This window comes from Hibiscus syriacus, unplaced genomic scaffold, assembly GCF_006381635.1.
Source record: "Hibiscus syriacus cultivar Baekdansim isolate YM2019G1 unplaced genomic scaffold, ASM638163v2 tig00110933_pilon, whole genome shotgun sequence".
Lineage (NCBI taxonomy): Eukaryota > Viridiplantae > Streptophyta > Magnoliopsida > Malvales > Malvaceae > Hibiscus > Hibiscus syriacus.
Genome location: NW_024062919.1, coordinates 139,157 through 152,010, shown reverse-complemented (window position 1 = coordinate 152,010; position 12,854 = coordinate 139,157). Strand labels below are relative to the sequence as shown.

Genomic DNA, 12,854 nt, shown 5'->3' with positions numbered 1-12,854 from the left:
AGACGATATAAAATAAATAAAAATTTAGTACATCAAGCTTTTTTCTTATTTATTTAATATTTACTTTCGCATTTTCTTCCATTAAACGTCAAATTTTTGGAAGACCCCATGGCTTGTTAATTATCAGTAGGCACAAAGGCAGCCTTATTGAAGGTAATGATGCAAGAAGAAAGAATAAAAGAAATACCTAAGCCTGATAATCAATGTTATTCAAACTATCACTATCACTTCAAATACATATATAATCAACTATCCAAATAATGTAATAGCAATGCAAAATATTTCTCGATCTCGAAAAATTCCCCTCCCTCCCTCCCTTCAACGCTACAGATAGAAAAGAAGAAGAAACACGGCTGAAGTCGAGGACATCCAAGGTATCTGTGTTAGCCGTTCCGGATAAGATGTCGGTGATCCAATGAGGAATATCGTATCACCTAAGAGGCTTCATATCCATCACGATGCGCCTTTTGCCATCTCCATGCGGTCTTTAAACTCTCCTTGAGGTCAGTATGTTGAGCCGTCCAGTTCAGCTCACGGTAGATCTTACTTGGGTCACTGAATACTTCTGCGTAATCTCCAGGTCGGCGGGAAAGATAGTCGACTTTTATCTCTACCCTCGTTGCTTTCTTACAGGCCTCTACAAACTCCTTCACCGATCTACCTCTTCCGGTGCCGACGTTGTAGATTCCTACATTTTGGGGCTTTGCCTTTTGAAGAGCTTTAACATGAGCATCGACCAAGTCGGTAACATCAATATAATCTCGTATGCAGGTGCCATCATGTGTGTTATAATCTGTTCCCTTGACCTACACGAAAGCCCAAAAAGGTGAAGCCGCAAACATGTGGACCGACAGGTGTGATGACAGTTAATAATGGTTACAAGCATACATGATACATCAAACATGGAACAGCTCATACAGATATGCCTGAAAAGCACAGTTGTGACAAAAAGTTGACAGTTTATTTTATCATACATTAGATGAACTTTTTCACCCGAAAAAGAAGCATTATTGTTGAACATGTGAAACGACAGATATTTCTTCACTCAGTCCAGATCTTTGAAATCTCTCAGGAGTTAATAAATTACCCTAATGAATTAAAAAGATGCTTGCAAAGGTGATGTCATCAGAAATATATATATTTATACACACACCCCCGCAAGTATCAGGCACTCAAAGCATTGGCTTTTGCAAAATCATCATCTATGAGCCTTCAAGAAAAGCTCCTGCTGCTACACTCCATAATTAAAATTAACTTTCAGTATGAGTGTTCATAATCTTCCTAAGGTCTCTCAAAATGCAATAACTAGAAATACAACTCGTATTTCTAGTTATATACTGTTATATAAGTTGCACATGTAAGGGTAAAAGAAATATAATACCTTTAGACCTGGAATGATACCACGAGCCGCATCAAAACAAGCACCTGAAATTCGACCATGCTCACGCAACTCAGGTCTGGGAGCCTCACCTAATCTTCCGTCAGGATCTGACCCGATCACATTGAAGTATCTGAAAGATATTCAACAAAAATATGTGAACTCCTAACCAATGGAAAATTGGCGGACAATCATTAAATACTTACATGTGATCAGAATAAGCAACATTCTAAGCTTTTATTTTTACCAACAATCTTGAACTATACAGATTGCCGGTATTACAAACACTTATATATGCAGCCCAAGGCCTAAGCCTTCCGTTTGACATTAAGTTCCAAAAGTTACACATTTTCAGACGAAGAAACCAGAAGAGTAAATACAAAAACAATATCAAGAAAATCTAACACGTATAACAAAGATTCACTTTCAGAAGAATCAGAACTAAACAAATATACAAACCTTAGGATCATAACTGCCATATCTGAGTTCTTGGAGAAATCCAAGATGATATCTTCTGCCATCTTCTTTGCTTTTCCATATGGATTGATTGGAACCTGAGTTGGTTCCAAACAAATGTTAGTTGCCTTGCATTATAACCGTAAATGTCCAGAAAACCAGTTGATATATGAAGATCCTTCAATTTATTGGCCTCGAACAAAAAATTAGGGAAATAACTAAGAACCAAGTTTACAACTTGCCTGTGGGGTTTCTTCAGTGATTGGCATCTTTTCAGGCTCCCCATATGTGGCACATGTACTAGAATATATCAGAGTCCTAACATCATGAGCAGCCATTGCCTCTAACACGACCAACGTGTTTGAAGTAATGTTGTGATAATACCTGACATCAAGGCCAAAAACACCAAATGGAACATTTTAATTTATACAGTACGGATTGAGAAGTTTCAAATAATATAAAGTAATCAACCATGAAATAACATTTCACAACAACAGATCTAGGAGTCAATCTTAATTGATTCTGACAGGATTCAATTCTCCCCAAATTCTCAAAAGAAAATTTTATAATAGATTCAGATGCTTTTTCCCCAAAACATGTGTTAAAAACATTGAGATATTTCAGTTAAAATAGTAAGAGGAAACGTAGACGGTCATGTTGGTGGCAGTGCCAGTAGGTTGCTGAAAAGCAGAAGCAAAGGTTGTGTCTGAATAGTAATGGTTGATTAGAAGAAAGCACCTGGAAAGGACACAATGAGCCAACCTCTGTTCCGAGGTAAATTTCTTTTCAAGTCGAACTGTTAGGTTAGAGAAAGGAAAGTAGAGAATTCTAAAGCACACAACACACAGCGAAGCTCTTCAACTAAGTCAGCTCTTGTCGAATTTTCAATTTCCGTTTAGCATAAAACAGCATAAAGAGCAACCTACTATTTCACAGCTCATCTGGCCTATATTAACTATGACAAACATAAATCATAAAGGAGACTCACTTGAGAGGATCCATTGTACTCTCCCCAACATATGCCACAGCCGCAAAGTGCATCACAGCGTCAAATGCATTTTCTGAAAATATTTTATTTACCTAAACTATAGAATCAAGGAAATGATACACCACGTCCATGTTTCAAAGCCTTAAAGTGATCATTTTAAAAAAGAATATTCATGATAAATTTCAATACAAGGATACAGCTTTTGCATCACCGAGATCAGCATAAATGAATTGAAGCCTTCCGGGTTCTGGAAATAAGTCTTGTAGAACCTTGACGGCACCTATGTTTCCACGTGAAAGATTGTCCTACAAAAGAGGTAAATTCTTCCTTGTAAAACCCATACCAATCACGCACAAGCTGTGAAAGATTACAAAAAAGAATGATATTTCCATATCCTAAACTACAAACATACCACAATAGTTACACGGTATGACTCCCTCAGAAGTCGTAAAGCAGCATGTGAACCAATATAGCCAGCACCACCAGTTACAAGAACATGAGTTACGGCTTCTTCATGTTTGGAAAACTGAAAAGATAGAAGTCAATTAATGTCAGAAGTTGAAAAATTACATAACTGAAAAATTACATAACTAAAAATGGCCATTGCTACGGAAACAACAGATGATGATATTAACCATATGCAAAGGGAAAATGGAACATCCATAATCAAGTGAACAGCTTGATTAAACTAAGCCAACGGCAAGCAATAATGAAGTCTTAACAAAAATGGCATTGGGTCCTTCTATACTTGTTAGAATCCCAGAAATATGTTCATACATAAACTATGTAAAGTGAAAACAATAGCAAAGTTAAAATAATTGCTGATTAATGTTCAATTACCAAAGCTAAATAAATATCTGCATGACAAACATTCGGAACAATCTTTTTATAACTGATGTTCTACAGAAAACAAATAGTCAGAACCATTATCAACCGCTCTTGCGCATTTTAACTTCAGCATTGCAGAATAGAGAACTAAAAAAAGATAGATAGAACCAAGAAGCTACCTGACTTGGAGTACCAAACGTAGGGGATTTCTTGAGCATGATAATGCATAAGGCAGTAAGGGTTGCAGCCATAAGGATTTTTCCTACAAAATTACTCTTCCTTTTGGGATCATGATATTCCACACCTACATGCAAAACACAAACAACCATTGTAAATTCAGAGAACCTTTTTCCCATCTTTAAATCATTATAAATGCATTAAGGTGCAACCAAGTCAACTCAACCATGTCTTAAACTGTAGACATAACAAAATACACTTTTTCTACACTCAGTAACAAATTGCTACAAAGATATTGAAAGTAAAGGGTAAACTGAAAATGAAATGAAATGAAGTTGTTTTCTTTTCCTCACCTCCTTTTTCAAGATTTAACCTTTCTAAATGAAAACTGCATGAATAAGTCTCATGACAACGACATTAACAACAACCACAACAACTGTCGAAATCATAAATATAAATGAAGAGAAATTGGGTTGGAATTGAAGAAGAGAGATGTTACCAGCAAAAGGCATAGATCTGGTAGACCTTTGCTGGCTTCTTCCTCTAGCAAAATTTAGCATCTGGAAAAAAGCTTCCTAGAACTTGTCTTAAGCTGGTAACAACCTGAACTTACGCCTCAATTTCAGTAATTAACCAAACACCCTTACTTGGGAATGCTGTTCTGGCAAAACTGCAGCAAAAAGTAAAACAAAAACAACAATTTCTATCATATTTCTTAAATATTAAGAGATCCATAAACCAAAAGAAAAAAAAAGTTAAAAATGTTCAATATATGGGCCCTCCACCCACTGAATAAAACAACAAACCAACCGAAAATGACGATATGCAAAAATATTAATCCAAATAAAAACAGATAAATTGATAATCAATCATTTTATTCTAATTTTATTGATCAGAAACAAACCCAGAGAGGAAAACAAAGTAAGGAACCCAAATGACCCATAAAAACAAGAAATGAAAAATACCCATCAACGGAGTTCGATCGTTCTCAAAAAGAGCAAGGGAATTCAAAGCCGTCATAAAATATAAATGAAGAAAAGAAACCCATCTTTAATGGAAGAACAACAAAAAAAATGAATGGAATTTACCTGAAAATAGAAATCAAAGAACATAAACATGGGTTGATGGTGGCCAAAAAATATCAAATGAAGAAATTGAGAAACGATCTAATATCACATATATAATAAATACATGCAAATGTACAAGCCAATAATTTTTTTTATTAAAATAAAATAAAAGTAAAAGCAAAATAAATTAAACTAAAAAAAACAAACCAACGATGATTGAAGATGTGAGAGCGAAACAGAGGAGTCATACGCGTACGTTTGAATATTAAAAGAAGAAGAATAAGAGTTCCATAATTTTTATAAAAAAATAAAAAAAAAATTGTAGAGATGAGTAAGAATAGGCTGAATTTTCTCCCTGTCCAGTGGTGATGAGAGGTGCCAACAGGATGAAGCTATGAATCCAAGACAAAATCCAGTCTTTTGGAGTAAAGTCGTCTATGTATTTAGGTGTACTTTTATACGTTATAATAATTGGTTAAAATTTTCAGAAGGTCCCTCTGTTATGTATTTTTTACATGTGTAATATTTTTATTATAATTTGATCATTTCTTGTTTTTTTTAATTAATCATTGGTATCTTATTTATTGACCGATTAATTCATATCGAGTATTGTAGAAACAAGGACGACCCTCCCAATCTAGTTTTCTCCATTCGTAAACGCTAGGGTTCGATCCCCCAACATTTCTTAAGGAATCTAGTGTATCGTCTTACTAAATCAACTAATTATTGGTATAGTTTGATCATTTATGATCTTTCATTTTTCGAAATATATATAAGAATCATTATTATAATTTATTTCTCTCTATTTTTTTAATTAAATCACTATTTCATCGAATAAAAATATTTTTTTTATATATTTAGATCAAGTACGAGCTTTTACCTTATATTTTGAATCAAGTTTTTAGTCAAGTAAAATTTCTCTAAATTGAAATTGAATCAGTTGTTGAAAAAAATATAATATTCAAATCAAAATTAAATTAACTAAAAATTTAACTCAACCTAACTTGTTATGATTCCTATTTCTACTTAAATAATTTTCTTGAGAATATAATAATATATGTTACTATTACACCTAACCCTTGTGGTAATATATACTTTAATTCGTATATTATATTTTAAAGAAGTGTTTAATCAATAATTGGATTAGGAGAAAATGAAATTCATTAAGTAATTTTTATGGTTAAGAAGAGTATTATTCTCGTCAAAGAGAGCCAGATTCTAACTCAATAAGACAAAATATAATTACCACAAAATAATAAGGGGGCAAAGTATAATTACCATAGAAAATAAGGGAGAATCAAAATAAATTAAAATTATGAGCTTTAATTTAGGATTTATTCATAAATTATTTTAATAATAAAAAAGAGGGCAATAACACTAGTATGAAGCATAGTTTCGTCTCTAGTTCTTCCTAGAGTTCTATATTCGAATAACTGCGTATGTAGGGTGAACTTACGTCGTGAATGGTTAAGAAAAATTATATTGTAGTCTATATCAGATTATTAAAAAATTAATTAGGAGGAAATGTATAGAATGTGAATAGAAAGTTCTCATATCTACTCCAAAGATATCTTTTTGCCTTTTTAAAAAATTTTAAAGATAAATAATTAACATTTTCAGGAAAAATGTAATTAAAATCCAAAATACACTAAAAATGATAATTATAATTATTAGTTAAATTCAAATTAAAAAATAAAATTAAATCTAACTTAAAAGTTCCTCAAATTTCTTTCTACCATTAAATCAAAACCTCGTAAAACAGGTTAATTTATGGTAATAATGGTATCATTATATTGAAAGCTATTAAAATAAAGCAAATGTCAGAACTATAAATTATATTCATAATTAATTAATTAATAAGAATAGCAAATAATTGGAGCCATTTGTGGTGTGCCATGAATAGGTTATTTTCCCAATTCCATGCTTCCACGTTGAATTAAGAGATTCAAATTTATTTCAATGATCAAATTTGATAATTAATCCTTAATTTAATTATCGATAAATTATTTATTGATCAATTAACCTAAATCGATATCGTCGAAATCTATTGTGAAAAAAATTATTTCAATTCAATTTATTCTTTTACAACGTCAATGTCTGAACTCTTAATCTTATTTAAAAAATTAACGTTTTAATCTGTTAGACCAAATAATTGTAGTTATTTACTTTCTTTTACCCATTTTTTTGATGAAATTGTATGTATTTTGATCTCAATTAAGGCTTGAAATTGCTTCCATCTACTTCTAAACTGAATTGACATCTTATTGTCATTTTCTCTATTTTATGGGGTCTTTTTTTAAGTAATATTAATTGGTAAGGAATCTAATAAAGTCCAAAATGAAGGGAGAAGTAGTTGCATCTGACAAGTTTGACAACACACTGCCACCTCAAATCTCCTTTTCATTCTCATGTTTTGGTGCACCATCATTCCAAGCAAATATTTTATTTATTTCTGGTTAAAAGATCATTTGAGTCCTTAATTTTAAAATTAGGTGAATTGATTCCTCTTTAAAAAAAGTTAAATTTATTAAAAAAATATTAAAAATTAAATTTATTATTATATAAAATTAATAGAAGTTTGATATTTTGATAAGTTTTGACTATATTTTTTAATGCAAATTATATATTTGGTCATTCATCTATTATTTAGTTTCTGTTTTGATTGTCTAACTATTGTTTTTTTAAAAATCATATCTAACGTTACATTTTAGTTTTATTTGTCACATGTCTTTAAAAAATTAACAGTGATATTAATGTGATATTTTTATTTTTTTTAATGTTAATATGACATAATCTTGATGACACATCAGCATCACTGTAAAAATTTTAATGACAGGTGACTAAGTCGTAAAATTAAGTATGATTTTAAAAAATGGGTAAACTACAAGTTTAGTATCTCAACTATTAATTTTATTCTATTTTGGTCACTCAATTTTTTTCAAAATCATACTTAACATTACATCTGATTTTATTTTTATCACCCGTTATTAAAATATTAATAGTACAACTTACATAACATTTTTCATTTTTCAATTGGTAAATTAGCATACTCGTAAAAATGAAAAGTGATCTACTCATTACCATATTTAACTGATTTACAATCACCTACTAGAATAATCCATACACTCCGTACATTTATAACAAACCTGCAACAAAGCTAGCCATATGACAGCCGGAAGACCTAAATAATAATCTGTTAATATTCAATGAGGATATGATATTATCTTACGATGACACGTCAATAATATTATTATTTTTTTAACCTCAAATGATCAGAATGATACAAAAACTAAACGTTATGTATGATTTTGAAACAAATGATAGTTCAGTGACCAAAATGGAATAAAAATGATAATTCGAGTATCAAATATGTAGTTTACCCTAAAATTAATAATTAGATAACCAAAATAAATACTAAGTAATAGATGAGTGATAAAATAGGCAGTGTACCCTATTTTTTTATCATGTTTAGAATGTAATTTACCCTAAAAAAAATTATCATTCACAATAGTCGAGCTTAAAACTTCTAATTATTATATACTTTTACAACCCCACAATTATCTTAATTTATAAACCAAATCAATTGAACTATGAACATGTCAACATAGACTCTAATTAAATAAATGACTTTTAATTAATATTAAAATATGATAGTAGAATTAAATAAATAATTTTTAAGTAATATTACTTTTATTAAGAATAGTTAGAAATATATTAAAATATTATTATTTTTAATATCAATTTAATAATATAATGTCATAAAATGTATGTTTTTCATTTTTTCTTAATTTAGTCTGGAGAGATTATAGACCATATATATTTAAAACTTTCTTAACATATTAGCAATGCACATATACTCTGCAAACATAGTTATTCGAATCCAAAAATTATGAAAATAATAATATTTTATTTTATTATTGAAACGAGTTATATATTTTAAATTCAAAAATTCATTTAAATTTATAGTTTAATATATTAGTATAATAAATTGTAAATATAGATCATTATAATGATTACATGCACAAATATTAAAAGAAATAAGGAGAGAAATTTAAAGCGAAGGCGACATGATACGAGTGTGATGGGCCGGTTACCAAAAGGACGTCCCCTCGTCAGCTGCCACGTTATTACCTTTTTTAAAACATTTTTTGAGATCTCCAAAAAGTACACCAACTAAGAGCCAAAACAACATGAAACCAAACGAACTCCATTTTTTGAATTCTCAAAAACCCTTGCCTTCTTACCATTTATGTCTTGCTGTCGGTTGAGTTCTCCAACCTTAGACCATACATATATAATCTCTTTAGTATTTTAGTCTTTGATATTTTAATTTTTAATTATATATTCTTATGCTTAGAAAGCCTATTTACTACACACACGAAATTCCATTAGTCTCAATAAATTCATCATATTTTTATTTTTAGTGGTTAATAATTTTTAGTTTAAGCTTTTAACTATACAATTTTGAATATAATGGTTTTAAATACGAGTCTTATAAAAATATTTAATTAATTAAAGTAATTAAATAATAGAAGTCAAATTTCAATAAATTTGATGGAGAAAAGTTTAAGTGTGATAATTATATTGAGATACAAGAAATATTGTACGCTTGAAATGCATAAAAATAACATAATTTTAAGTTCACAAGTTATACTCATTTACGTGTATCTAAATCACAACTTTCATGAAGTATTAATTGAGTCTTTTCAAATCATATAACCAAACAATTACACTTACTTATATCTTAATCACAATTTTCATGAAATATCATTCGAGTTAAGACTTGTTCCTTTTTCCATAAAATTACTATCTAGGTAATGTTATGGTCAATGAATTAGAAGGAAAGGGGAATTTGGTCGAAAAAGGATCATCTTCATCTCCGCCTGCAAAATAGCCTGGTTTTTTTGGTCGAAGTAATGAAGAAGTCTCACTACTCAGCATTAGAACCGCGGCCGCCATGCATGACCGGTCTTTCGGGCGATGTTGTACACATAGTAAGCCCACATGTATTGATCTCAACACTTCGGATATTTCACATGATGTCTTTGTCTTTTCATCCAGCAATTCAAATGACCTGCCTTCATTGAAAAGCCTCCAAGCCTGATGAACAATTTCAAAGGATCTTTTTTTTTTAAATTAAAATGGGTGGATTAAATTTCAAGTTTCATCATAGTAAAGGGATGAAGATCATAATTACACCGAAGAATATTGTTCGAACACTTACATGCCCGACAAGGTTGAGCTTATGGTATGGATCTGAGAATCCCCTGTTCCTTCTCCCGGTTACTATCTCTAGCATCAGAACTCCAAAGCTGAAAACATCGGATTTTATTGAAAATAATCCATCGATTGCATACTCGGGAGACATATCGTCTATTCGATTTAAAAAAAATTCACATTCATAACACACATGGTTTATGAAAAAAATTCATCCATACTTACTACGTTCCAACCACTCTATTTGTGTTGGCTTCGGTCTCATCTCCATCGAAACTTCGAGCCAAACCGAAATCAGAAATTTTTAGATTCATCTCATAATCGAATAGTACATTGCCAGCTTTTAAATCCCTGTGTATAATTATGAGTCTCGAATCTTGATGAAGGTAAAGAAGACCTCTAGCAATTCCATTGATAATTTGGAACCTCTTAGGCCAGTCTAGCAATATGCTTTGCTTTTCATCTGCCACATTATATATTCATGTTACTTGCATTCAATCAATTTCAAAATAATAACAGGTAAATTACGCTAGAGGGTCACTAAACTATGATCAAAAATCATTTTAGTCATTAAACTTTCAAAAGTTACAAAACGGACACTAAATTTATCGAACTTTTACAATTATTGTAACATCGCAATGATTATTTTGTAACAATTCGATAAATTTAATGATCATTTTATAATTTTTAATAGTTTAATGATCGAAATGATCATTTGGAGTGACTTATGATATACTTTATTCGATAATAATTTGGTGAAAATGAAATAATCTAACCAAATATAAAGGAGTCTAAGCTTTTGTTAGGCATGAACTCACATATCACTATTCTTTCATGTGGCTCAATGCAACACCCTAAAAGTTTCACTAGGTTGCGGTGCTGAAGTTTGGAGATGCATAACACTTCATTCTTGAACTCCACAACTCCTTGGCATGATCTCTTTGAAAGCCTCTTCACAGCAATTTCCTGTCCATTTTCCAATATTCCCTGAAAAAAGTTGAGTGAATTCCAATATTACGTAGTCGAATACGTATTGTACTTATGAGGTGTCGTATGTTATTTTAATCTCGAGATTTTATCTATCGAACCTTTAGAGAGTAGGATTTTACAAACATACCTTGTATACTACTCCAAAGCCGCCTTGTCCGAGCTTATTTCGCGGTGAGAAATTGCTCGTGGCTTTACATATCGTCTCAAAATCAAATAATGGTACCTCCAAATCTGCTTTCCTTCCCTCGTCGATGTTTTCTTGCTCTGGATCATGTTGGGAATTAACTGTTATAAAAGGGATAGACTGTTATTCTATTTAGAGGATCCGAGTTCGAGTAATTACGTCTGTAAAGTATATATACGTTGTTAATTAACTAAATTTTTTTGAACAAATACTAAATTCTAATTACTCCAGACTATTCAAAAGAGGAAAAAAAAAGACTAACCGAGTAAGATGGAGAAAGATCAACCACTAAAAAAATATTTGTATCATTGAATTAGATTTCGATAGTTAAATTATAATCTTACTAATAATTAAATGATTTACAATATAAATTTTATAATTTAACCGTTTCAATCCTATTTATACTAAGGTCGATTATCATAGGGCTTAAGGTAAATCTCCCAAATATTTTTAGGGAAAAACAATAAGGAATCAAATTGACACATTCAAATTTGAAGAGCGTATACTTCGCAGATTAGAAGAAATTATTTCATCAACCCTTCTCATTTTATTATTTAATTAATGAAAATCACATATTTTAATATATTTATTATATGTTATTAATTTACTTAAAAATTAACTTTTAAGTAACCATCCACTTCATATTTATATGAAGAAGATAAAGGAGATTGATTCTTAAAAAATGATGACATAAAAAAATATTAATAGGTTAGAGAAGTTACCTTTCTTCTTCCGCAAGGCAAGCAAGATGAAGCAAATGCTTAAGCCAATGGCAAATATTCCGACGCATATAACAGTTATAATGATCGTCAACCTTTTCTTTCCTTTCGACTCCCTCAAAGACTCTGCCATAACCAACGGAATTTAAAGCATTTGCCACACATTCCAATATGAAAATCGGATATAGTTTAAGTACTAATATGAAAATCGGATATAGTTTAAGTACTAATATGAAAATCGAATACAGCTTAAGTACTAATATGAAATTCAGTTATGGTTTAAGTACTAATATGAAAATCGGGTATACATTAAGTACTAATATAAAAATAGGATATAGCTTAAGTACTAATATGAAAATCTGATGTAGTTTAAGTACTAATATGAAAATTAGGATAGTTTACTTATCAATCGATGTAATTAAAATTATAAATATATTGACTTGATACATTTTTTAATCTCATAAAATTTGAAATTACTCGTTCAATTCTAATTCTTAATTACTTATCCCAAAGTACTCACTTGTACGTAATTGAAAACAAAAGTCCCAAGTGTACTAGTTTATATAACTTTGTAAATCAACGGCGCCACCTCATTATTTAAAAAATGAGAACTATACATAAATATATTAAATAATAATATGTAAATGTCAATTAGTTATTGATATATTAGTAAATGATTTATGTTATTTTCACATATTTTTGAATAATATGTCAATTTTAAATACTTAAATGAAAAAGATGAAATACTTCAAGTATCTAATTTGATAAAAAAATTGTAAGTACGTAAATAGAAAATACGATATATGATACCTATTTCGGAGGCAGCCATCCTAACGTAAATAGTCTGTCC

At 30.3% G+C, this 12,854-nt stretch overlaps 2 protein-coding genes across 2 annotated transcripts; both read right to left on the bottom strand.

The window, feature by feature from the left end:
* Window positions 1-172: 172 nt before the first annotated feature.
* LOC120147237 (UDP-arabinose 4-epimerase 1-like) lies at window positions 173-4,528 on the bottom strand. Its single transcript, XM_039160674.1, has 9 exons — window positions 4,327-4,528; window positions 3,830-3,954; window positions 3,235-3,348; window positions 3,020-3,127; window positions 2,823-2,914; window positions 2,077-2,218; window positions 1,838-1,932; window positions 1,382-1,511; window positions 173-806 (listed from the first exon to the last, which is right to left on the bottom strand). Exons 1-9 carry the CDS (start codon window positions 4,385-4,387, stop codon window positions 435-437), a joined length of 1,239 nt encoding a protein of 412 aa, XP_039016605.1. The 5' UTR covers window positions 4,388-4,528; the 3' UTR covers window positions 173-434.
* A 5,172-nt stretch (window positions 4,529-9,700) lies between these two features.
* LOC120147066 (G-type lectin S-receptor-like serine/threonine-protein kinase At4g27290) lies at window positions 9,701-12,833 on the bottom strand. The gene is made up of 7 exons (XM_039160526.1): window positions 12,815-12,833; window positions 12,008-12,130; window positions 11,229-11,386; window positions 10,888-11,098; window positions 10,340-10,574; window positions 10,119-10,272; window positions 9,701-9,994 (listed from the first exon to the last, which is right to left on the bottom strand). The coding sequence occupies exons 1-7, from the start codon at window positions 12,831-12,833 to the stop codon at window positions 9,701-9,703; spliced, it is 1,194 nt and encodes a 397-aa protein (XP_039016457.1).
* Window positions 12,834-12,854: the final 21 nt, after the last annotated feature.

Excerpts from the sequence above, each read along its gene's own strand:
- LOC120147237 (XM_039160674.1), bottom strand. The coding sequence starts at position 4,387 with ATGCTAAATTTTGCTAGAGGAAGAAGCCAGCAAAGGTCTACCAGATCT. Across the intron at positions 3,128-3,234 it reads CATACCGTGTAACTATTGTG|GACAATCTTTCACGTGGAAA; the intron begins GTATGTTTGTAG and ends CCTCTTTTGTAG. Across the intron at positions 2,219-2,822 it reads AGTACAATGGATCCTCTCAA|GTATTATCACAACATTACTT; the intron begins GTGAGTCTCCTT and ends CCTTGATGTCAG.
- LOC120147066 (XM_039160526.1), bottom strand. Across the intron at positions 10,575-10,887 it reads CTTAGACTCCTTTATATTTG|ATGAAAAGCAAAGCATATTG; the intron begins GTTAGATTATTT and ends ATAATGTGGCAG. Across the intron at positions 9,995-10,118 it reads AGCTCAACCTTGTCGGGCAT|GCTTGGAGGCTTTTCAATGA; the intron begins GTAAGTGTTCGA and ends ATTGTTCATCAG.